The sequence below is a fragment of the Somniosus microcephalus genome, chromosome 9 (assembly GCF_052327205.1).
Source record: "Somniosus microcephalus isolate GS21.2 chromosome 9, FLI_Smic_1.0, whole genome shotgun sequence".
NCBI classification, from domain to species: domain Eukaryota; kingdom Metazoa; phylum Chordata; class Chondrichthyes; order Squaliformes; family Somniosidae; genus Somniosus; species Somniosus microcephalus.
The window spans coordinates 201,938,823-201,963,641 of NC_140995.1; the positions used below are offsets into that span (position 1 = coordinate 201,938,823).

General features: G+C 43.5%; 1 protein-coding gene across 5 annotated transcripts in view; it reads left to right on the forward strand.

Moving 5' to 3' along the window:
• Nucleotides 1-24,819, forward strand: part of sobpa (sine oculis binding protein homolog (Drosophila) a) — a 416,341-nt gene that overhangs the window by 316,653 nt on the left and 74,869 nt on the right. For 2 of the 5 annotated variants that reach the window (XM_085997757.1, XM_085997758.1), the window contains exons 6-7: nt 2,929-3,003; nt 3,371-3,391. The exons of 1 other annotated variant lie outside the window; for it this stretch is intronic. In XM_085997757.1, the coding sequence (XP_085853883.1) occupies nt 2,929-3,003; nt 3,371-3,391 (96 nt within the window). The remainder of the gene's footprint in view (nt 1-2,928; nt 3,004-3,370; nt 3,392-24,819) is intronic. 2 more of the 5 variants (XM_085997759.1, XM_085997761.1) reach the window with 1 other exon arrangement.

The window sequence follows — 24,819 nt, forward strand, 5'->3', positions numbered from 1 at the left end:
CACAGTATTGTTACTAATTTGGTTAGTCCAATCTATATGTAGATTAAAGTCACCCATGATAACTGCTGTGCCCTTATTACATGCGTCTCTAATTCCCCGTTTAATGCCATCCCCAACCTCAGCATTACTGTTTGGGGGTCTGTATGCAACTCCCACTAATGATTTCTGCCCCTTGGTATTTCTCAGCTCTGCCCATACATATTCCACATCATCAGAACTAATATCCTTCCTTACTATTGTGTTAATCTCCTCATTAACCAACAATGTTACCCCACCTCCTTTTCCTTTTTTCCTGTCCTTCCTGAATATTGAATACCCCTGGATGTTGAATTCGCAGTCTTGGTCACCCTGAAGCCATGTCTCCGTAATCCCAATTATATCATATCCGTTTACATCTATTTGCGCAGCTAATTCATCCACCTTATTACGAATGTTCCTCGCATTAAGACACAAAGCCACCACGCTTGATTTTTTAACACTCCTAATCCTTTTAGAATTATTATTTACTGTGGCCCTGTTTGATTTACACCCTTGATTTCTCTGCCTTCCACTTTTGCTTTTCTCTTTCCTGTCTTTTCTTTCTATCCTTGTTTCCCTTTCCTCTGTCTCCCTGCACAGGTTCCCAACCCGCTGCCATTTTAGTTTAAACCCTCCCCAACAGCACTAGCAAACACTCCCCCTAGGACATCGGTTCCGGTCCCGCCCAGGTGCAAACTGTCCAGTTTGTACTGGTCCCTCCTCCCCCAGAACCGGTTCCAATGTCCCAGGAATTTGAATTCCTCCTCCTTGCACCATTCCTCTAGCCACGTATTATCTGAAATATCCTTCTATTTCTACTCTGACTAGCACGTGGCACTGGTAGCAATCCTGAGATTACTACCTTTGAGGACCTATTTTTTAAATTTACCTCCTAACTCCCTATATTCAGCTTTTAGGACCTCGTCCCATTTTTTACCTATATCGTTGGTACCTATATGCACCACGACAACTGGCTGTTCACCCTCCCCCTCCTGAATGCCCAGCAGCCGCCCCGAGACATCCTTGACCCTTGCACCAGGGAGGCAACATACCATCCTGGAGTCTCGTTTGCGGCCGCAGAAATGCCTATCTATTCCCCTTACAATAGAATCCCCTATCACTATAGCTCTCCCGCTCTTTTTCCTCCCATCCTGTGCAGCAGGACCACCCATGGTGCCAGGAAGTTGGCTGCTGCTGCCTTCCCCTGATAAGCCATCTCCCTCAACAATATCCAAAGTGGTATATCTGTTTGAAAGGGGGATGGCCACAGGGGACCCCTGCACTACCTGCCTGTGCCTACTACTCTGCCTGGTGGTCACCCATTCCCTTCCTGCCTGTGCAGCCTTTACCTATGGTGTGACCAACTCCCCAAACATGCTATCCACGATGTCCTCAGCATCGCGAATGCTCCAGTATGTATCCATTCACAGCTCCAGCGCCGCAATGCGGTCTGTCAGTAGCTTCAGCTGGATACACTTCCTGCACACATGGTTGTCAGGGACACAGGAAGTGTCCCTGATTTCCCACATAGTACAGGAGGAGCATGCCATGGGGCCGAGCTGTGCTGCCATGACTTACCTTTTAATTAATTCAAATTAAATTATATCAAATTAATACCACTAATTACACTACAAATAAATGATGTACTCAAGGGCCCTTGTTTACTAGCACTCACCACTACACAGCAGAGACCCTAGAAACTATAAACCACAAAAATTAAGTTTGGAAGAAAGCGAGAAAGAGAGAAATACTCACCAGCCAATCACTTACTTGCTTTCTGGTGACGTCACACTTCGATTACTTTTTACTTCTCTCTGCTGCCACCGGTGAGTCTGGGCCGCTCTCTCTCCCTGCTCCTTAACTCCTCGGTCTCTGCGCTCAGTCTCCACCCAGGGCTGCTCTCGCTGGTGAGTCTGGCCCGCGCTCTCTCTCCCCGCTCCTTAACTCCTTGGTCTCCACGCTCAGTCTCCACCCAGGGCTGCTCTCGCTGCTGCCGCCGGTGAGAATATATTTAAGAAGGAGATAGATAGATTTCTAGACACAAAAGGCATCAAGGGGTATGGGGAGAGAGCAGGAATACAGTATTGAGATAGAGGATCAGCCATGATCATATTGAATGGCGGAGCAGGCTCGAAGGGCCGAATGGCCTACTCCTGCTCCTATTTTTCTATGTTTCTATACATACTGTATCTAATTATCTAGGATTGCAGTCAAACCAGAGGAAAAAACATTTGTGTGTTGACAATTCTGAACACCTCCCCACAGCATCAGTAGTGATATACCTGACTGAGTGGGGACAAATATTGTCAAATAAATGATGTATTTCAGTAAGTACTTTATTATTTTTTTGTGTGGGGTGAGGGGAATTCAATACTATAGATTCTAACTAGTTTGCTGTTTTCACTCCAGGTTTTAGAGGTAACAATTTGTAACATAGCAGCTTATAAATATCCCACTGTTGGCTGATAACCAGTTGAAATCTCTGCATTCTTTCTTTTTTTTAACGATTACATTTTTTGTAACAAGTTAATTACAATTACAATTAATTACAATCGTCTTATTGTTTAAGGCCACAATTGGAAAGGGCTCCTTCGTAAGAAATCCCATCACTGTGGAAATTGTAAATAGACTCAGCCAGGAAGCCTCCACATCAGCCACTCACTAGTTCCCATACATCCCAAGTTCTACGTTACTGCGGTAATTTTTAAAATTAATTTTACCCCTCCCAATATCCTGTCCTTATTTTTGTAAGCTATCCTATTGGAGGGAGGGCGGGTGGGTGGAGAGGAGAGGCAGCATCACAGCCCAGCCCAGCCCAGTCATGTCCTCACCTGATGCCCATAATCTGCGTTTTCTCTCTGTGGATGATGATCAGGAACAGAAACCCTGATTGTTATTTCCCCTCCTTAGCCCAGGAATCGAGGATCCCCCACCTTCGCCCGACTGACTCGGCACGGAACAGAGACCGAACCTGGGAGCATTCTGGTTTGTATGGTTCATTGGGCGCTGCGTTTACCTTTTTTAAAATAAAAAATGTGCGCTGTTTTACAAAAATATAACCGGAAACAAGCATTTAAGACTGCTTTAAAGAACAGTGTAGAGTGAGCTCACCCTGGTGTGAGCACTAACTGACGCTGACTGAGAACATGGTTACACGACACAGACAGGACTTTGTATAATGCATCCCAACATAACACATTGATTTCTGCACAAACTCTATCTAGCTCAACAATATGTTTTTATTTATCAAAATACAGTCCAGCAATTTGTAGTTTAAATGCTATTTTGAAAACTGTAAAGGGTAAAGTTCATTGCATTTGTCATTAAAACCTTTTTTTTCTATTTTTTTTAGGATAGAATAAAAGACACAACAGTAAGAATACTTTTTTATTATTATAATAGTATATTATTTAATTACTCTTTTAATTTCCTTATCATTCTGCTTTAGAACTGCACAGTAATTCCCTGATTGTACCCACCTGTCAATCATCTGCAGCACTGACATCACAATAGCCTCTTCCCCTGTTTTCAGTCAGTGTAATTCCAGCTCCACTTCCGTTGTCATTCACATGCTTTTCATATATATATATATATATATATATAATACAGTATATAAAGATATGTGTTATATAATATTACTATAGATGAGAGAGCATGAGTAATGAGGGTGTAATTTAATCTCAGGCTTCGAATGGCATCTGCAAACTGCTCGAGTTCCGCTTTGACGGTTTATGTTGTATGGAACCAGTTCAGTAAATTGCAGTCCTGTCACTCGGTTTCTCTGCCATTTTATATGGAATCTTTTTTTAGAGATCTATGTTTCATTTAACAGTTTAAAAAAAAATAGATATATATTTGTGGGGGAAGGTGTTTTTTTTTAGAAAAAACGTCATCATTGTCTGTGATTGTTACACAGCAAAAGTTTGTTACACAGCCAGTTTCTGTGTGTATTTGGGGGGTGGGTCAGTGGTGGGGAGAGACCAGTGTTTTAACTTGGGAGAGGCTGAGTTACTGACTAATTTCATCTTATCACAGCACTTGAAGCTACTTGTCTCCGAGTTGATGGCAGTTTTTCAAGCATCTCTCGTGCGCTCTCAAACTGTGAGGAATGTCTTCCAGCACCGTTAATGATTTATTTTGTACAAAATCACCCCTGAATATATGGTGAAATGCTATGGGAACCTAACGCATTCTGGCTGGGCTTTTCTGCTTCAGGTGTGTCGGTGCTTCTTGAGAGTGTCCTTCGGAGTTGGAAATGGCCCTCCGGCTTGGCTTGTGATTCCATGACAGTTTATAGTACACAAATTATGTGTATGTGTGGAAGAGGTAACGTCGGTGTGGAAGAGGTACGTGCCGGTGTGGAAGAGGTACGTATCGGTGTGGAAGGGGTACGTGTCGGTGTGGAAGAGGTACATGTTGGTGTGGAAGAGGTACGTGTCGGTGTGGAAGAGGTACGTGCCGGTGTGGAAGAGGTACGTGTCGGTGTGGAAGAGGTACGTGTCGGTGTGGAAGAGGTACGTGTCGGTGTGGAAGAGGTACGTGTCGGTGTGGAAGAGGTACGTGTCGGTGTGGAAGAGGTACGTGTCGGTGTGGAAGAGGTACGTGTCGGTGTGGAAGAGGTACGTGTCGGTGTGGAAGAGGTACGTGTCGGTGTGGAAGAGGTACGTGTCGGTGTGGAAGAGGTACATGTCGGTGTGGAAGTCATTCTTGTACAGACACTACTGATGGAAGCTGTTGATAATTCACATGGAAGAAACTAATACATGACTTATCCAATGGCTGGTGCTTGGATGCCATTTTTATTACTGACTATCCACAAGTGACCAGTATGTTGGTTGAAACTTATATTGATGTACAATTTTCCATCTTTTCTAAACGTAACAGTTGAGTATAGAGTGAGCACTGAATCGGGAAGAGATTTGTGTGAAAGATATGTCCTGGCTCAGTGAGCTGTTTGAGAGCCATGGCACGATGCCTCCAGAAATGTTACTTTATTGAAAACAGTAAACAACTGAATCCTGTTATAACAAGTTTTTAAGAACAAGTTAGGTCCAGCTCTCGTTCTAGGCAATATGTAGGTCGAGGAGATGTTTTCCACGGCCATAGAATAACTCTCCGGCAAACTGCTGGGACAGAATTGGGTGTCGAAATATTGCTCATAGAGAGATTATGACCAGCAGTGATAAATGTCCATTAGACTTCTACCTGACAACTGAATTATGCCTTAATTAACCAACACAAATCAAAAATAGTCTCACTAAAATTTGGCAGGCTGTGCGCTATCACCCTGGGAACTGCACGGAGAAGGTGTGGTTTCACTGCTGTGCTTTTGAATCAAACATTGGAATGTTCAACAAGATACACGGTGACTTTAAGGACTGCGATGGCTGCTTATAGTGGGAGTTCTCTTTTGCCTGTCCTCAACCCGCTCCTTTCCATTGACCTCCCTAACCTGAAGCTGCTGCCACCATATCCTCAGTAGTTTATTGCTGTAAGTCGTTGATGCATCACTTCCCAGGTAGATCTGTGAATGGTGTGTACAGGACAGTAAATAGTATTCTGGAATGAAGCCAGTAAATATGACACAAATAATTATGGGGAAAGATTTTTTCCTTTTTTTTTCTCCAAGCATTTTTTCTAGATGTGATGAATTCCAGCTCGCTTAATGGTATTTATATCCTGCATATGCTTTACCTGTAGCCTTTCATGAAGTGGGTATCTCTGAGAGGTGTTCCAGGTAACCATAGCTTGTTTGGCAGCTTTCCCATAAATAACTGATATGATGATGCCCCTTGCAACGCACCTCGAAGGGTCCTTACTCTTTTAGTTGAACCTAAAAACTTCTATTGTTTTATTTAAGAAAACAATAACTATAAGAAGATATCCCAAAAGCCACAGCGTACATCTATCTATCTCGCTCTCTCTGTCTCTATCTATCTCTCTCTCGCGCTCTCCCTCTCTCTCGCTATCTCTCTCTTGCTATCTCTCTCACTATTTCTCTCTCTCTCTCCCTCACTCATATATTAAAAATCTTACATCTGTGTGTACATTTGTCTTGGTTTTGTCACACATTTTGTGTCTACTTTTTCTCATATCAAATTCTTATGTCCACATCTATAATGGGTTTTGCCTATGTAAATTCGGCACTGATTGTGCAATCTGGCCACCGGTTCCCACAAATCACTCCAAATGCATTCTGATTTTTTCTACCTGCCTGCTAATTTTAGTAACTGAAATTTCTAATGCCCAAAATAAGGGTTAAAGCAAAATTTAAAAAAAATACATATCTCACACTAAGGTGATTAAGCTTATCCATTGAATTGCATTTTGTGTTTTCTGCCTTCATTAAAAGTTTTACTTTTCCAAAAGCTAGGGGTTGGGCTTGATATTTTTGCCTAGAGTTGTGATACTTTGAGCGGAGTTTGGATGCATCAGTACCATTCAGCTGTACTGATGCAATATTTTCTTTAGCTTCTAGGGTTAGAGGGAGAGAGTCTTCATGTAAAAGTTCCATTTTCAAAAAGAAAATTAATTGAATTCTGAAGTCAACTGATTGTCTCACCTGATTGCTGACAGTTAAAAAAGGTCAACAATAATCGCTTACATCTGTGAGACAGAGATTCCATTATTAACAGCAACAACTTGTATTTATATAGCGCCTTTAAAGTAGTAAAACGTCCCAAGGCGCTTCACAGGAGTATTAAAAGACAAAATTTGACACCGAGCCACATAAGGATAAATTAGGACAGGTGACCAAAAGCTTGGTCAAAGAGGTAGGTTTTAAGGAGCGTCTTAAAGGAGGAAAGAGAGGTAGCGAGGCGGACAGGTTTAAGCAGGGAATTCCAGAGCTTAGTGCCTAGAGCGCTGAAGGCACGGCCACCAATGGTTGAGCGATTATAATCAGGGATGCTGAAGAGGACAGAATTAGAGGAGCGCAGATAGCTCGGGGGGGGGGTTGTGGGGCTGGAGCAGATTACAGAAATAGGAAGGGGCGAGGCCATGGAAGGATTTGAAAACAAGGATGAGAATTTTGTTATCGAGGCATTGCCAATGTAGGTCAGCGAGCATAGGGGTGATACGGGTGAACGGGACTTGGTGTGAGTTAGGACATGGGCAGCCGAGTTTTGGATGATCTCAAGTTTACGGAGGGTAGAACGTGGGAGGCCAGCCAGGAGTGCGTTGGAATAGTCAAGTGTAGAGGTAACAAAGGCGTGAATGTGGGTTTCAGCAGCAGATGAGCTGAGGCAGGGGCTGAATCGAGCGATGTTACGGAGGTGGAAATAGGCGGTCTTAATTATGCTACAGATATGTGGTCTGAAGCTCATTTCAGGGGCAACCATGGTTGCGAACAGTGTGGTTCAGCCTCAGACAGATGTTAGGGAGAGGGATGGAGTCAGTGGCTAGGGAACACAGTTTGTGGTGGGATCTGAAAACAATGACTTCGATCTTCCCAATATTTAATTGGAGAAAATGTCTGCTCATCCAGAATTGGATGTCAGACAAGTGGTCTGATAATTTAGAGACCATGGAGGGGTCGAGAGAAGTGTTGGTGAGGTAGAACTGGGTGTCATCAGTGTATATATGGAAACTGAGGCTGTTTTCGGATGATGTCGCCAAGGGGCAGCATATAGATGAGAAATAGGAGGGGGCCAAGGATAGATCCTTAGGGGACACCAGAGGTTATGATGCGAGAGTGGGAAGAGAAGCCTTTGCATGTGATTCTCTGGCTACGATTAGATAGATAAGAATGGAACCAGGTGAGTGCAGTCCAACCCAGCTAGACATCGGTGGAGAGGCGTTGGAGGAGGATGGAGTAGTCAGCCATGTCAAAGGCTGCAGACAAGTCGAGAAGGACGAGGAGAGATAGTTTACCTTTGTCACAGTCATAAAGGATATCGTTTGTAACTTTGAGATTAACACCAATAAGATCGAGGGAAAGAGAGAGTGATAGAGAGAAAGGTAGGCAGTTTCTTTCGTCATTCTAATTTGATTTTTTGAACAGAAAACATGTCAAATTTTAAAAGTGAACAAAGCCTCCTTTAAAGAAAGATTTTTTAAAAATATGGTAGATGGGGAAGGAGAAGAATCAAACTGGTTGAGGGACGCTTCCAAACTCTCATGGAAAGAATAAGTAAGAGTAGGGGGTAGGGATGGAGGGTTAAGGGTGAAGTGAGTGACAACAAGCATGGGAAAGAAGACGATACAAGGGTTGAGCAGGTAGTTCAAGGGAGAAGAGGTGAAAGAAATAAAGAAAGAACTTGCATTTATATAGCACCTTTCACAATCTCAGGATGTCTCAAAGTGCTTTACAGCCGGTTAAGTACTTTTGAAGTGAAGTAATTGTTGTAATATAGAGGAATAGTGATGGGAGTGAGGAGCTGGTAGGAAGGGAAGTAATTAGTGGGAAGGAGATGCAATGGGAGCTGGAGGGAAAGAATAAAATGATTGGGGATGGGAAGGAAACTGTTGATGGCCACATTTTCCCCACAACCCTCAACCTAATGTAGCCTGCAGCCATTGGTGGCTCCTTTCCTGTCACACCCCATCATACCATCCACCACCTATCCCCTGAAAGAAAAGAAAAAAAAGACAGAAAGAGAACCAGAAGAGCAGAGCGAAAAGCAAAAAGAGATAAGAGGAGAAAAGAAAGAGAGCAAGACAGACAGAAGTAGAAGAGGAAAGAAACAGGAACATGAAGACGTCAGAAACCGGTAAGAGAATTACCATATTCTTCTACCTACCATGTACCATTGGAAATCGACTAGTGTTATTTAAAATCTTAAAAAAGGCACTGCTTCCTATCCTGTTGTCACAGTCTTTAGTCACAATTTTGTGTCAACTTTTCCCATTGTAAATTGGTATGTCAATATTTCCCATTCATTTTTGCTATGTCAACTGTCACAATGTAATTACAGGCTCTGGTCACTAAGTGGCTCTGTGGAGCAAATTCCTGAAGTCTTTCTCCCAACTGTCACCATCTTGTTCTTTTTCTTTGAGGTAAGGAATAGGTAAGTCATTTTGATATGTTTTTCCTTTAATCATTTTACATTGCCCAGATTTTGCAGGCCGCAGGCCATACAGCTCCCCCCCCCCCCCCCCCCACCATAACCACCTCTTCTTTCATCACCCACTTAAGTATATTCTCACAACACCTTGCTGTTTCATTTGCTCTGCCCATAACCACCTCTTCTTTCTCGCGGGCCTCTTCCCAATGCCATCGCTGTTGTTTTACCCTGCCATCATCAGCCTGCTGATTCTTGTTTCTACACCCAGTGCTTTGCCTCCACTGGTGGGAGGGTGTAATTACAACATGACAAGTTTACATAAGCAGTTTTCATTTTAAATGTGGAAATAGCCAGAGGGCACTTGAAGAGCCAAAAGCCTTTTTCCTGTTCCCCGCTATTCTTATGTGCTTTGTTTGCAGAGAAATTCTGCTTCTTGTCACTTGAATTTGCAGAAGCTGCACATTTCCAGTGTTTGTTGCAGCTGGACCTGTGAGTGATAACAGAAAGTAACTGTAACAAGCTCCATGAGTGGCACAAGTAAATGACAAGAGTCTATTGATCCTGTGACTGGTAGATGAGAATTTGAAATACTAAGCACTGCAGCAAAGGTAAATTACTTTCCACATGATTATTAACCCTTTGCGTTCTCAATCTGCCCGTTCCCACTTCCCAGCCAGTCTAATTTCTGTCCTGTAACAGCTGTGCATTAAATCTGTGCAGTTCTCTTATGCCTGGATATTGAAGTCTGTAATGGTGAATTACTACAAACATTTCAGCAGTAATCTGCTGAATGAATGTGTTGCTTCCACATCACTGCAGGTACCGAAAGGTTCTGGCCTGTATTAATTGACAGGTACTAATGGTTGATGGATATTACAGCTTTAATACACTAGATGCAGATCGCATTAATTCATGTCCTTACATTGAATTACGTAGAATTTGCAGCACAGAAACAGACCATTCAATCCAACTGGTCTATACAGGTGTTTGTGCTCCACACAAGCCTCCCCCCACTCCAATGACCTCTTCGCATCCTGCCCCCATGTCCCTCTAGTCCCTTCTCCCTCATATATGCATCAAGCTTCCCCTTAAATGTGTCAATGCTATCTCCTTCAACCTCTCAATCTGCTCAGTTCCAGAGAAAAGAGGCCCAGTCTGCTCAATCTTTCCTGATAGTTGCATCCTCTCAATTCTGGTAACATCCTTGTCAATCTTTTTTGCACTTTCTCCAGTGCTTCAATATATTTTTCATAATAGGACGGAACATTTATTGCCCTTCCTTAGTTGTACTGGAGAAGGTGGTGAACCGCTGCAGTCTGTGTGCTGAAGTTACTCCCATATTTACTTCAATGTTGTTTGGTAGGGAGTTCCAGGATTTTGGCCCAACAATGATGAAGGAACGGCGATATATGTCCAAGTCTGGATGGTGTGTGACTTGGAAGGGAACTTGGACGTGATAGTGTTCCCATGCACCCGCTGTCTTTGATCTTCTAGGTGGTGGAGATCGCGATATTGGGAGGTGCTGTTCAAGAAGCCTTGGCGACTTAACTGCAGTGCATCTTGTAGATGGTGCACACTGCAGCCACGGTACACCAGTGGTGGAGGGAGTGGATGTTTAAGCTGGTGCATGGGACCGATTAAGCAAACTGCTTTGTCCTGGATGGTGTTGAGCTTCTTGAGTGTTGTTGCAGCCGTACCCATCCAGGCAAGTGGAGAGTATTCCATGATTTGTGCCTTGTAGATGGTGGAAAGGCTTTGAGGAGTCAGAAGGTGAGTCACTCACCACAGAATACCCAGCCTCTGACCTGCTCTATTTGCCACAGTATTTATGTGGCTGGTCCAGTTGAGTTTCTGGTCAGTGGTGACCCCCCCAGGATGTTGATGGGTGGGTGATTCAGTGATGGTAACGCCATTGAATGTCATGGGGAGGTGATTAGGCTCTCTCTTGTTAGAGTTGGTCATTGCCTGGCACTTGTGTGGCACGAATGTTACTTGCCACTTATCAGGCCAAGCCTGGATGTTGTGCGGGTCTTGCTGCATGCAGGCATGGACTGCTTCATTATCTGATAAATTGTGAATGGAGCTGAACACTGTGCAATCATCAGCAAACAGCCCGCATCTGACCTTATGATGGAGGGAAGATCATTGATGAAGTAGCTGAAGATAGCTGGGTTTAAGAACTCGTGCACCGATGTCCTGGGTCTGAGATGAATGGTTTCCAAGCACTTTGTGCTAGGTTTGACTCCAGCCACTGGAGAATTTCCCCCTGTTCCCCATTGACCTCAGTTTTATTAGGGCTCCTTGATACCACACGCCAAAGTCCTTGAACATGTTGTCAGTCCCAAATTTGTGCTCATCATTTCCACAACTCTGTGCTTGAATCTCTCTAATCAGGTTTCTGAAACAGCCCTACCAAAAGTTACAAATGACATTGTCTGTGACTGTTACCATGGTGCATTAACCCTCCTCATCCTCGTCGACCTCTCTGTAGCCTTTGATATGTTTGACCATACCATCCTCCTCTAACACCTCTCTTCTATTTTCCAGCTCAATGGGACGGCCCTTGCTAGTTTCCACTCTTAGCTTATTCAATTACAGCCAGGGCATTTCCAGCAATGGTTTTTCTTCCCACCCTCGCATTGTTACCTCTGGAGTTCCACAAGGATCTATTCTTGGTCCCCTCCTCTTCCTCATCTACATGCTGCCCCTTGGCAACTTCATCCACAGACATGGAGTCAACTTCCAGCTCTACCTCTCCACCACCTGGAAGAGTTGCAATTTTCTCCAATTAGCTCGGCATCTTATTTTTTTCAGATTATGCTTCTCCGAAGTGCCTTGGGACGTTTTATAACATAAAAGCACTATATAAATGCTTGTTGTTGTTAATCATCCATTAATGAAATAGCCGGGAGTGTGCAGCTTTGAAGTGTATGATACCTGAGACACCCATTTTACAAGATAGGGTCAGATTAAAAAAAGGCTCTTTGGCCTGTTCGACCTAATTCCTTTAACACGTCCTTAATTATGGAAAGAAAAGATAAATTTGAGTAAAAGTGTGCATTTGCAAGTAGAATTCAAAATGATAGAGAATGCATTATATCGGATAACAGTAAGGATGTACATCCTCTGTACAGGCTCAGCAGGCTTTATGGAGTAACCTGGCATTCCACGTTCTTGTAATCAGACTTTGTTTTGACCTTGATGCAAAGCTGTGGCGGGTTTTTTACCCCACGCATGAGAAATTCCGTTTAGGGATACAGCAGATATTATCAGTCTGTCACACACACAAAAAGCACGGCTAAAATAAATCTTGCGCCTTGGGCAGGTTATTTTGTTCTGTGTGGACACACCAGTTCCCAGTAGGAGAGTAAGTACGCGTCAGAATTAAATACAACCGGTGCCTGATGCTGCTTATCCTTTAAAGCATTGTTACATCTGTGCAGAATAAGCCTTTCAAATGTGTGTAGAGGAGGAGATGGAGGAATGAAACAGTCTTGCGGGAATGAGGTTACCAGTCATGCCAGTGAAATAAATTGAGTTACACATTCAGAGGTAATATTTTTTGTTAGTGATTGAATAATTTAGTAACTGAGTCTGTTCCTGTGTTGCTGCAGTGAAATGGGCCAGACAGCACTAATCAGTGTGAGAGTATTTGAAGTGGCACACCATTCATACCCACACTGACTTAAGCACTTGTAAGATAATGAATTATTGACAGTGAAAGAAATCAGTGGAGAATTTCCGAGAGCTCTCAGGAATGTGTTTGGGTTAGAAAGTATTTATTTATTTAGTTGTGTCAGACATTGGAGACTTTTAGAAGCTAAAACGGATCAATACAGCAGTCAAAGATGTCTTTTTGCCAATTTATACCAAGTGAAACAATATTTAAAAAAAAAGTAATGATCTATTTTGAAACTGTTCAATTTTAAATTGCCGAGGTAAGAAATATTGCATGCTTGCTTTTCCCATTGCTGTGTGGGTGTGAGGGGCAAACGAAACAATGAGCCCTTCATTTGTGGCTGGTTCAGGGGAGCCACTGCATTCTATGCATTCGTTGCTTGTAGACCTGTAATTGTTGTTTTTGACAGGATTTTCCTCGCTTAAATGTAGATACTTATTCCCAATATTTGGCTATTCAGGGATTTTAAATTTGTTCTTGGGAGATCAGTACCAGGAGAAAAGGGAAAACTGCAAATGCTGAAAAATTGAAAAAGAAACACACAATACTGAAAACACATAACAGCAGAGAAAGAGAAAGGGCCTTGAACCAAAGGGCCTCGACCTGAAACGTTAACCTGTCTTTTCTCTTTGTAAATATAGTGCTCACTTGCAGGGAGAACAAGATCGTAAATACTGTGCAAACAAAAAGTCATCATCCATCCCTCAAAAACCATGACTCCAATTAAACTTGGGGTTATATTTGTTATACTAAGATAACATAGTAATTGCTGCTAATTTATAAATTCAAATTATGCCATATTAATTGCTATTTCTTCCATAACAAGTGCCAATTAGATGGTGTCTAGGTATTTCTTGCGTTTGTTTTATTGTTTAGGAAGCTTTATTGTAATCTAAATTATTTTACTAGCTTGATAGTTGGGAATGACTATGGAGCCCGGGTCTCTGCTGAGTTAGCAGATCTCAGCCAGGGCAGTGGTGGAGCTGCTACCATTGACTTCCAGGACCCTGGGTTCGGGAAAAGGAAAACTGGTCAGGGTTTGACTTCAGATCACCAGCTGGGCGTGTTTGTGCCAGGGTCGGGTAAGAACAGTTACCTTGGTAGATCAGGCTGTGATGATTCCCATGGTAAAATCGCCTGCCAACATTTTGTGTTGAGGCTTACCCATGAAGAATGGCCAATTAAGTGAGTTATCAGGGGACAACTGGCATCTATAAAACCATGCCCCATTGAGGAGGCAACACTTTTAGGAAAGAATGCTTGCATTTATATAGCACCTTTCACGACCTCAGGACGCCCCAAAGCGCTTTACAGCCAATGAAGTGTAGTCACTGTTGTAATGTAGGAAATGTGGCAGCCAATTGCGCACAGCAAGCTCCCACAAACAGCAATATGATTTAGTTATGTTGATTGAGGGGTAAATATTGGCCAGGACACCGGGGAGAATTCCCCTGCTCTTCTTCGAATAGTGTCATGGGATCTTTTACGTCCACCTGAGAAAGCAGATGGGGCCTCGGTTTTAACGTCTCATTCGAAAGGCGGCACCTCCGACAGTGCAGCACTCCCTCAACACTGCACTGGAGTGTCAGCCCAGATTTTTGTGCTCAAATGTCTGGAGTGGGACTTGAGCCCACAACCTTCTGACTCAGGGGCGAGAGTGCTACCCACTGAGCCACAGCTGACACTACAAGGGAAGGGGAGAAAATGAGTGAGCAAAGAGGGGAAATGATTATGGAGGGTGAGGTATGTTGGGTGGGGGTATGTTCGTCCTTCTGTAGAGGGTAGGGTATGTTCTACTTCCTGCAGCTGAAGCAAATACTGGAGGGAGAACTCGTCGTGACTAGAAGAACAGCGTCAATGTACGATATTGCAAAAATTCAGCACGTAACAACACTCACATGTAAAGGCACTGACAGCAGCAGTCAATGATACCAAAGTCTCAGCTCCCAGAGTTACAATGGCACGCGGACCCTGATTTTCATGGCTCTTGTAATCAGCTGTTGAATTGAACGCCTCCTGTTATGGTCCCTTTTATTCAGGATGAAATTACCACGTATCTAGATAAAGAGCAAACAGTTAGAAGTAGCCAGCACGGATTTCAAAAGGGACGATTGTGCTTGACAGATCTCCTAGGTAGATGGGGGCAAAGCAGTGGATGTGTATGTACATCGACTTTAGGAAAGGTTTGGATGAGGTAGTACATGGGAGATTATTCAGAGAAGGTTAAAGGGTATGTCATTAAGTGGAGAATGGCAAACTGAATTTAAAAATTGGTTAGAAGGAAGAAAATAGAGTAGGAGTTAAGGGCCGTTTTTCCAGTGGTTCAGTTCTGGGGACACTTCTGTTCACTGTGTATATCAATGATCTAGATATATATATGATATAGAGGGAGTGGTGTTGAAATTTACAGATGATACCGAAATAGGAGGTATAGTTAATTCTTTGAAAGATCAAAGTAAGCGGTAAAGGGATATTAATAAGATGGGGGAATGGACCAAAAAGTGACAGATTGAATTCAATGTCAGTAAATGTGAGGTAATGCATTTTGTTAATAAAATAACAGCTGTACTTATACTCTGAATGGAAGTAGGCATAGTGCTGTGGAATCGAAGCTGTATTTATACTCTGAATGGAAGTAGGCATAGTGCTGTGAAATCGAAGCTGTATTTATACTCTGAATGGAAGTAGGCATAGTGCTGTGGAATCGAAGCTGTATTTATACTCTGAATGGAAGTAGGCATAGTGCTGTGAAATCGAAGCTGTATTTGGGGTTCAGGTTCACAGGATATTAAAGGCTGCACCTCAGATTCATAAGGCTGTAAAAAAGAAAGCTGATGGGATTCGAGGTTTTATCACAAGAGTTATAGAATATAAAAGCCATGGGATAATGATTAATCATAGAATCATAGAATGGTTACAGCACGGAAGGAGGCCATTCGGCCCGTCGAGCCTGTGCCAGCTCTCTGCAACAGCACTTCAGCTAGTCCCACTCCCCACCGCCCTTTCCCCGTAGTCCTGCAAATATTTTTCCTTCAGGTACTTATCCAACTCCCTTTTGAAAGCCACGATTGAGTCTGCCTCCACCGCCCTTTCGGGCAGTGCATTCCAGATCCTAACCACTCGCTGCGTACATTTTTTTTTCTTACGTCGCCTTTGGTTCTTTTGCCAATCACCTTAAATCTGTGTCCTCTGGTTCTTGACCCTTCTGCCAATGGGAACAGTTTCTCTCTATCTACTCTGCCCAGACCCCTCATGATCTTGAGCACCTCGATCAAATCTCCTCGCAATCTTCTCTGCTCCAAGTCCATATAAAATCTTACGAACGCCTCAGTTCGAGTACTGTGTGCAGCTTTGGGCTCAACACTATAGGAAAGCTATTGAGGTTTTCGAGATGGTATAACGTAAATTCACTACAATGCTGCCTGATGTGAGGAAATACAGATATGAAGAAAGACTTGTAAGAAATTGGGTCTTTTTTTGTTACAACGATGCAGATTAAGGGGCGATATGAAGGGTTGAAAATTATGAAATGATGGGACAAGGTGGTTAGAAGCAGACTGTTTCCAGTAGTTGAGAGGTCAAGATCGAGGGGCCATAGAGTCAAGATTAAATGTAAGAGATTTAGAACAGGGAGCAGGAGAAACTTCTTTACACAGAGAGTTGTGAGGCTGTGGAATTCACTTCCTGGGTTAGTGGTTGAGGCAGGCACTATATTAAGATCAGATTGGATAGATGGATGAAGGAAAAGAAGATAAAAAGATATGGGAAGAGGGTGGATAAATGTAATTGGGACTATTTGCTGGCAACAAACGTGAGCCTGTTCCCGGTGTTTATGCTGCTACATTCTGTAGCCCAGTGGCAGGTTTATAGACCCAGTTTTACAGCATAAGCGCCAGGCTCCTGAGGGGGGTTATTGCAACCTAACGCACCCGTCAGGGAACTGATGGGATGGAATGGGATTGGCCGCCCGATTTACTCCCTGTCCAATTTTACTTTCCATTGAAGTCGATGAAAAGTATTATCGGGCGGCTGGCCCAATCCTGTCAGTTTCCCACCAGGGGGAGGTTAGGTTAAAATTACACTCTAGAGTCCAATTAAAAAATATATAAATGCAGCTTAAATGAAAGAACAAAGAAATGAGCACTGTTGTTTTGCACTGTGTTTAGAAAGTATTCAGAATCCAGGGTACTGAATGGAATGTACCACAGAGTGACTTGTAGGCTGATCTCAGATATTATAGATCAAGATCTTAAAAAGTCATTGAGTTCCTCGACAAAATTATGTGTTTTAGCTTTTGAAGGATCTGAGTGGGCCCATTGCAATTTAAATGTGGCTGCTCTTGATTAGACAGCAGTGAATGAGAAAGTTTATGTATACTGGGCTCATAGTAATGATTGTTTGCACACTTCACTTCACCTCATACCCAATCAATCACTGGTGGGGTTAAATACAGATATACATATGCCTTTCAATTCATTTTATCCATTTTTCTGTGCATGCAATTCTGCCCCCCCCCACCCAAACCGATTCCATGTTACAGCCCACCAGCTTCAGGCAGAATATTTAATAACGTTTATCTCTATGTAAACAATTTCACATTCAACCTGTTTATTTTAAATGGGATAAAATGCCACTGTTGAAGTATGGACAAAGAAAATTCCTTTGAATTTGCAAAGTGTTTATACGATAATATGACACGGAACAATATCTAGGCTATAGTTACCAAATAAGTGAAACCTCTTTCTGTGCACATACTGTAATTGTTTGTGTCAAACATAGTTCGGATGAAACAGATAAAACGCTCATCAACTTGCTGTCCTCTGATGCAGGTCAGAGCATTAATACTTGACATCATCTCTAACCTGTTAACTCTAGCCTTGTTTTCTGATCTTACTTCCTGAATGTAGAATCCTCGGCTGCAATCCATTACTGGGATTTTATTGAAACAAACTTCAAGAGCAAAGCTTGAGCAGTTTAGAATTGTCACATTGTCCCTGAGAATTTGGTCTTTATCATGTTCCTTTATTATATTCTGGTGTAGTTCTTGCAGAAGTGATATTCTGTTTTGGGTCGGCCTTTGTGCTGCCGAGCATCAGTCCAATTCTCTTTGTATGACAAGAGTCACAATATTGCTGTAGCTTTACCAAGAATTTGTCTACAGTTGACCAGGAAATTCTCTGTGCCAGGTAATTCAATAGTCATTACCAGAGTTTGATCGTTCTTTTCAGGGTAAGGTTTTTTCTTACATAGAATTACACAGAATTTACAGCACAGAAACAGGCCATTCGGCCCAACAGGTCTATGCCAGTGTCTATGCTCCACATGAGCCTCCTTACACCCTACCTCATCTAACCCTATTAGCATATCATTCTAAACGTACTCTCCGAGGTGCCGCGCCCAGCGGTGAGCCCCGCCTGGGGCCAGAAATCATTGTTCAACAAGACCCGTGTCCTCAGGGCAAAGTTGTGCCATATTTAACGGTGAAGAGTTTTGAGGCTGGGAGTGGCTGGAGGGGGCAGACTGCACTGTGAGCCTTGGAAGTGGTGGAAATATGGAAATGAATCCCTTGCCGGATTTCAGGTTTTATTTTGACGTTTTATAGCTTAGCAGCTGCTGCACCCCCATAAAATGGCCACATGCGACCTGCTCAAATAGGTGTCTTAAAGGAACATTATAGTTGCACAATTTTTATTTAAAAATCTTATTTCACCATTGATAGCCATTTTTGCTTCATTCCATAGTTTTTTTTGTTGGGTTGGGCGTCACTTTTTGTGTTTTCTGCATTAGTTTCTGCCAATACTTTCCTTAGTTATTCTCGGTTGCTGCTGCCAGTTAAATATCATTCTACAAGGCGAGGATGGCAACTCCCTTTTGGGATCCCCATAGTGCTCCATGATTTAAATATGCAAGACAGGTTTCTAAGGAAGCAACAAACACTAGAGGCAGGTACAACACCACCTGAGGCACTTTGCAACCACCCATAACCTGCATTTACAGACCTTGCCACTCCCACCGCTCATGGCACAGGAGACTTGCCTTTGCCACCTCTGCTTCACAAGTGAGACTGCCACACGGTTTTGCCATCTGCTGTTGGCTGACCTGCAAACCTTGTACCACGGGGGTGCCTCCTGCTGCGGGTGTGAGTTACATTTTGTGCTCCTTAAGGTGAGGAATGGTAGTGCTGGGGAATGGATCTCTTCCCATTGCAGACTCTGAGTATCAACATTAAGCCTTGCCAGGTCAGGTATAGTACAGCCTCTACTCTGTCTCAGCCCCAACCTCAGACGCGTACCCTGTGCTGTACCAACATGGCATTTTTTCCACTTCCCACACCAGCCTGTTACTTACTGAGTGAGGTTGCTAATTAGTGCTGAATGAGGGACAGTTTTGTGCTGTAAGCCCATGCACATTTGGAACTGGATTGAGCTTTCACATAGGACCCTTACAGCCAGCAAACAGAGGAGACTTTCATCCAATCGGTTGGCGCTGGATTTCAACCCAGGTCCCGGAGGTGCAAGGCCAGTACCTGACGCATTAAACTTTTATGCCGTTGGAGCCTTCCAAGTGGCCGCCAGTGAAGTATGCCACTTTAGTGAGTCGGCTATCCACAGACATATTGAGTATTTGCAATAGGCAACATGTCCGTCACTTTCCCTGTGGAAATCAAACATCAGCTGGACGGGGCAAAGGTCATTCCCTGGGTGCCTAGTTTCCCAAGAATGAAGAGCATTGTAGATGGTGATCACACTGGGGGGGGTAGATTTCCCCCCCCCCCGCCCCGGTGTGGACTTGGGACAGCCAGCCAGTAGAGCATGTCCACCACCCGCCTGATGGTCCCACTGGGAGGCCTGGTCCATTTTGACGGCCTGGCCTCGTTAGCATTTCTCCGGCAGGTCGCGGGCAGGAAACAAGCAGCCCCGGGGCAGCCCACTAGCTCTGGGCTGCCGCAAAAGCTGGTGGCCCAGTTGGACTCCGGGCCGGAAGAAGGTGGGATGGGGTGGGTGGGGGGGGCATAATCTTGAGGCCAGAAAGGGGTAAGTCTGTGGGAATTGGGGTGGGGGTGCCTGATCTTGAGGCCGGAAAGAGATAGGTCTGTGGGATGGAGGGGTCTGATCTTGGGAGTGGAACCCAGAGCAGCAGCGGCCCAGGCTGGTTTTGTGGAGCCCAGAGGAGCACTGCTGCTCCTCCCAGCCCCACAGAAACACAGGGAAAAAAATTAACCGTGGGCTCTGCTTTGGCTGGAGCAGCCGTTACTGCTCTTCCAGCCTCTGATGAAATTCGCAGTCAGTGCCATGTTTGATTTGTAGCTTAGTACGGTCCTAAAATGCCAAATGGGGTACTATGTGCGTCGTAGGACCCCTATTTGCATATTGAAAGGGCCTACAGCCATGAGGTAGGCGGCGGGTGTTGGGGGTGGGGCTTGGGGGGATGTGGAGATTGCAGCGGACACAGCGATGGTGGGGATGAGGCTGTAAGTTATTCCCCACCATTGTCAGGGTGCTGCTGCCCAGTTTCCACCCCACTGGAGGCATCAAAACTTCTCCCTAGATACAGTAACTATTTTTGAGTTGGGGGGGTGTGGGGGGAGGGTCTGGTGGACGTCCGTCCCCCATCCCACCAGAAAAACTACAATTTTGACACTTTACTGCATTTTCCATTATTTTAGAGCCTACGCTAATGCTGTCATTTAATACCATAATTCAGAATAATTGCAAATTGTATAAATGAAATAAAAACAGTGCTGCAGGAATCATGACGGCCTTGCACAATTAGAAGGGGTGGAGCAGCAGCTGTGGTACGGTAATAGGAGATGCGGGAGGCCAAACTGGTCCAAATCAAACAAAAACTCACCTGAGAATCAGCCACAGTTTTTAAGTAGAAGACCATTGGAAAAACATACCAGACAACCTGCAGCAAGATTTACTCATTTTGGTTACAGACATTATAATACATTATAGACCAAAAAAACAACCTCTAGGTGCTTAAATGTTAGGAGCGCTCGACTCCAACAGGGGCTAACACAGCGTTCAGTGCACCCTGTATCTTAATTTCCATTTGGCTCCCCATTCTCATAAAAATGTGCATTCCTGGGATATGCTGTAACTCGGAATGTCCGCGATTAAGGCAAAATGATTAGTCCCAGTGTGACATCTGCAAATTTTTCCACTTACCTCATTTAAAGTGATTTGCTGCCTGTGTGGCTGACCAAATGGGAGCAGTTGAGAAAGGCTGGTGCGGAAGGCACATTAGGAGAGTGAACAGTGTATGGAGGAGGATTAGGGAAACTCCAAAACAGTGAGACCCAGCTTCAGAGAAGCCTCAACTACCCTCAGCACTTGGGTTGTAATGGATATTCCCTCGAGTATAGAAGATCAAAGGGTGATCTAATTGAGGTGTTTAAGCTAATTAAAGGATTTGATGGGGTAGATGGAGAGAAACTATTTCCTCTGGTTGGGGAGAACAAGGGGGCATAACCTTAAAATTAGAGCTAGGCCGTTCAGTGGTGACACACAATCGGTAGAGGGAATCTGGAACTCTCTCCTCCAAAAAGCTGTTGAGGTTATGCGTCAATTGAAAATTTCAAATCTGCGATTGAGAGATTTTTGTTAGAAACATAGAAACATAGAAACATAGAAGATAGGAGCAGGAGTAGGCCATTCGGCCCTTCAAGCCTACACCACCATTCAATGCGATCATGGCTGATCATCCAAATTCAGTACCCTGTCCCTGCTTTCTCCCCATATCCCTTGATCCCTTTAGCCTCAAGAAATATATCCAACTCTTTCTTGAATATATTTAATGAACTGGCCTCCACCACCCTCTGTGGCAGAGAATTCCACAGGTTCACCACTCTCTGGGTGAAGAAAATTCCTCCTCATTTCAGTCCTAAATGGCTTACCCCTTATCCTTAGACTATGACCCCTGGTTCTGGACTCCCCCGCCATCGGGAACATCCTTCCTGCATCTACTCTGTCCAGACCTGACAGAATTTTATAGGTTTCAATGAGACCCCCTCTCAATCTTCTAAACTCCAGTGAGTATAAGCCCAATCGACACAATCTCTCCTCATACGTCATTCCTGCCATCCCAGGTATCAGCCTGGTGAATCTTCGCTGCACTCCCTCCATGGCAAGAAAGGGTATTAAGTGCTACGGAACCACGGTGGATAGATGGAGTTAAGGTACAGATCAGCCATGGTCTAATTGATTGGCGGAACGGGCTCGAGGGGCTGTTCCTGTTCCTATGGCTTGCTGTGTGCTGTACATAAACCAATCGAAAGCTGTCTTTAACCAGGCAGTCGTGCTGTTGCGTTCGTGCTGACAGGTGCCAGGCCAGTTCAGTGAATATTTCACAAATCATGAGGGAAAAGACCAGGATGCCATATTTTCCTGAATGAAATATTTCTTTCCCTTTTGCGGGTTCGAATTAAACACACGACAGCTCCATTTCAGGGAGCAGCTAGAGAAAAAAAAACATTGCTGAGAGATGTGAAGGGCAAAAACAGAATTATGTCAGAAGCTAAGTTAACATCTCCTATAAAAACATAGAACCATAAAAGTTTACAATGCTTAAGGAGGCCATTCAACTGATTGTGACTTTGCTGGCTCTTTGCCCAGATCAATCCAGCAATAATTCCACTTCCCCATAGCCCTGTAAGAATTTTTTCCTAATTCCTCTCCTCACTCTCTTAGTGATCATTTTAAATTGAAACCCCTCATCACTGCCTCCTCAAAATAAAAGAAATGGTCTTTCCTTATTTCCTCTATCAAAACTCTTTATAATTTTAAAATCCTGTATTAAATCTCCTCTTCGCCTTCTCTGCTCAATGGAAATAGTCTGTGTGAGTCTTGGCTTATAAATATAGTTTCCATCCCAAGCACCTTCCTGGTAAATCTACACTGCACACTCTCTATGGTTTTAATATAATGAGATGCCCAAAACTGCACACAGTAATCTAACTGTGTCTGAACATGATTTGTATAAATTTATCATTACATCTTGACTTTTGTTCTCTATGCCCCCATTTATAAAACCCCAAATTAGATTGGCCTTTTTTATGGCTTTATCTGCCTGCCCTCACACTTTCAGGAAATATGGATTTGAACATTTAGGTCCCTCTGTTCATCCACATCCATCAAGTTTTTCTCCCAAAATATATTACCTGACACATATCCACATTAAATTGCATCTGCCACCTGTCTGCCCATTTCACTAAGCTGCCTTTTTCTGCAAGTACTTTACAGTCCTGCTTACTACAAAACCACCTACTTTTGTGTTAGCACATTTTGAGATTGTACTCCCTATACTCAAGTCCAAATCATCTATATATACCAAGAACAAAAGTAGATTCAGCTGTGACCTGTGTGGTACAACATTTCCAACCTTTCTCTAATCTAAGCAACATCCATTCACCCTAATTCTTTCTGATGAAAGGTCACCGACCTGAAACATTAACTCTGTTTCTCTCTTCACAGATGCTGCCTGACCTGCTGAGTATTTCCAGCACTTTCTGTTTTTATTTCATCCTAATCCTTTGTTTCCAGTCTGTCAATCAACTTCAAATTCATGCTGCTTAAACCATAAGCTTGAATTGTTTTAACAAACCTCTTGTGAAACATCTCATCGAACGTTTTCTGAAAATCTATATGCAGTACATATATTGCATTCCTTTTATCTATCTAATCAATCTTCAAAAACCTCTGTATAACTTATCAAACGTGACTTGCCTTTAACAGTAGTGTTTGCTGTTCATAGACTTTCTTTCATAAACCTGCACAGGTGGGAACTCTTGTCTCAGAGCTCCTTTCTCCACATTCTGATACCATATATCTCCATTCTTTCCTGTGTCATTTTTCTAAAGATGCACTCCACCCTGACTCTTCTCATTTCACCATCCACAGAAACGCTGTGAGCACATTAAAATGAGGATTGATTGAGTGGCTTTGTAGAACACAGGAAATGTGTACTGGAATGGCTTGTCTGCAAATCCAGTAAAAATGGTGGGCAGCCCATACTCTGTCCAGTTCATACCCATCAGTATAAAGATTGAGTGTTGGCATTGCAGCATGGTATCCCATTGAATTCATACACAAGGTTAAGTTGCATTCAAGCATAGTTTATCTATGGAAGCTAACTTTTGCAGTGAGCACAAGTAAAGAGCATTGGGAAAGCAGCCCGATTCATGACAATTGGTGACAGTCAAAGCTATAACCTGCAGATCAAACTGTTCAAATAAGATGTTAAGTTCAAGTAAATTGTCAGAAACGAACAGCAGCTCAGAAAGATGGGGACCACGAACTAGAATTAGTTGTAGAGATCAAGGACAAGGAAGGTGTGATATACCTATCAATTCATCCAATGAAAAGCGACGAGTTAAGAAAGTAACTATAGGTTTTTATTGGCTAAATAACAGAGCCCACCCTCGTGGGTGATCGGATACAACAAGGAGGAATGCCAGCCAGTCGACTACCTTTATACCTGGGCCAGTAGGTGGAGTCATGGGCGGAGTCAGCAGTGGTCAGCCCAGGTATAGCAGCGTGACAAGAGGCGACCTCGTATAGTGATACAACAGTGTGAACAGTGATAACCATAGAGTAACGATATAACAGTGATAACTATAGTGTAACGATAGTGAACGATAAAAGTGGTTTACCACAAGGTGCGTACAGTTAAAGGTGCTTAACTAGAGGGTGCTTAACTAGAGACTGCAAAGGAGCAGCATAAACGCAAGTAGGCCCAGCACCAACACAAGGATGAATAGAAGCATCCATGCTGATACAGGGCTGAGGCACAGGAGCGCCAGTGTGAAGAGGCTCTGTGTAAGAATAAGGTGGAGGAAAAGAAGAAGCAGCACCAACATGCACTTGAACTGGCAGAGAATGGCTGATCAATATAAGACTGTTGCTCGGCGGTCCAAGTGATCAAGCTCAAAACTCCGTGCCGTTTTACTAAATCTTTAATAATCTTAAATCTGAGAGCGATAGATTTTTCCTAGACAAGCATATTAAAGGATATGAACCCAAGGCGGGTAGATGGAGTTAAGATACAGAGCAGCCATGGTCACATTGAATGACAGAACAAGCTTGAGGGGCTGAATGGCCTACTCCTGTTCCTATG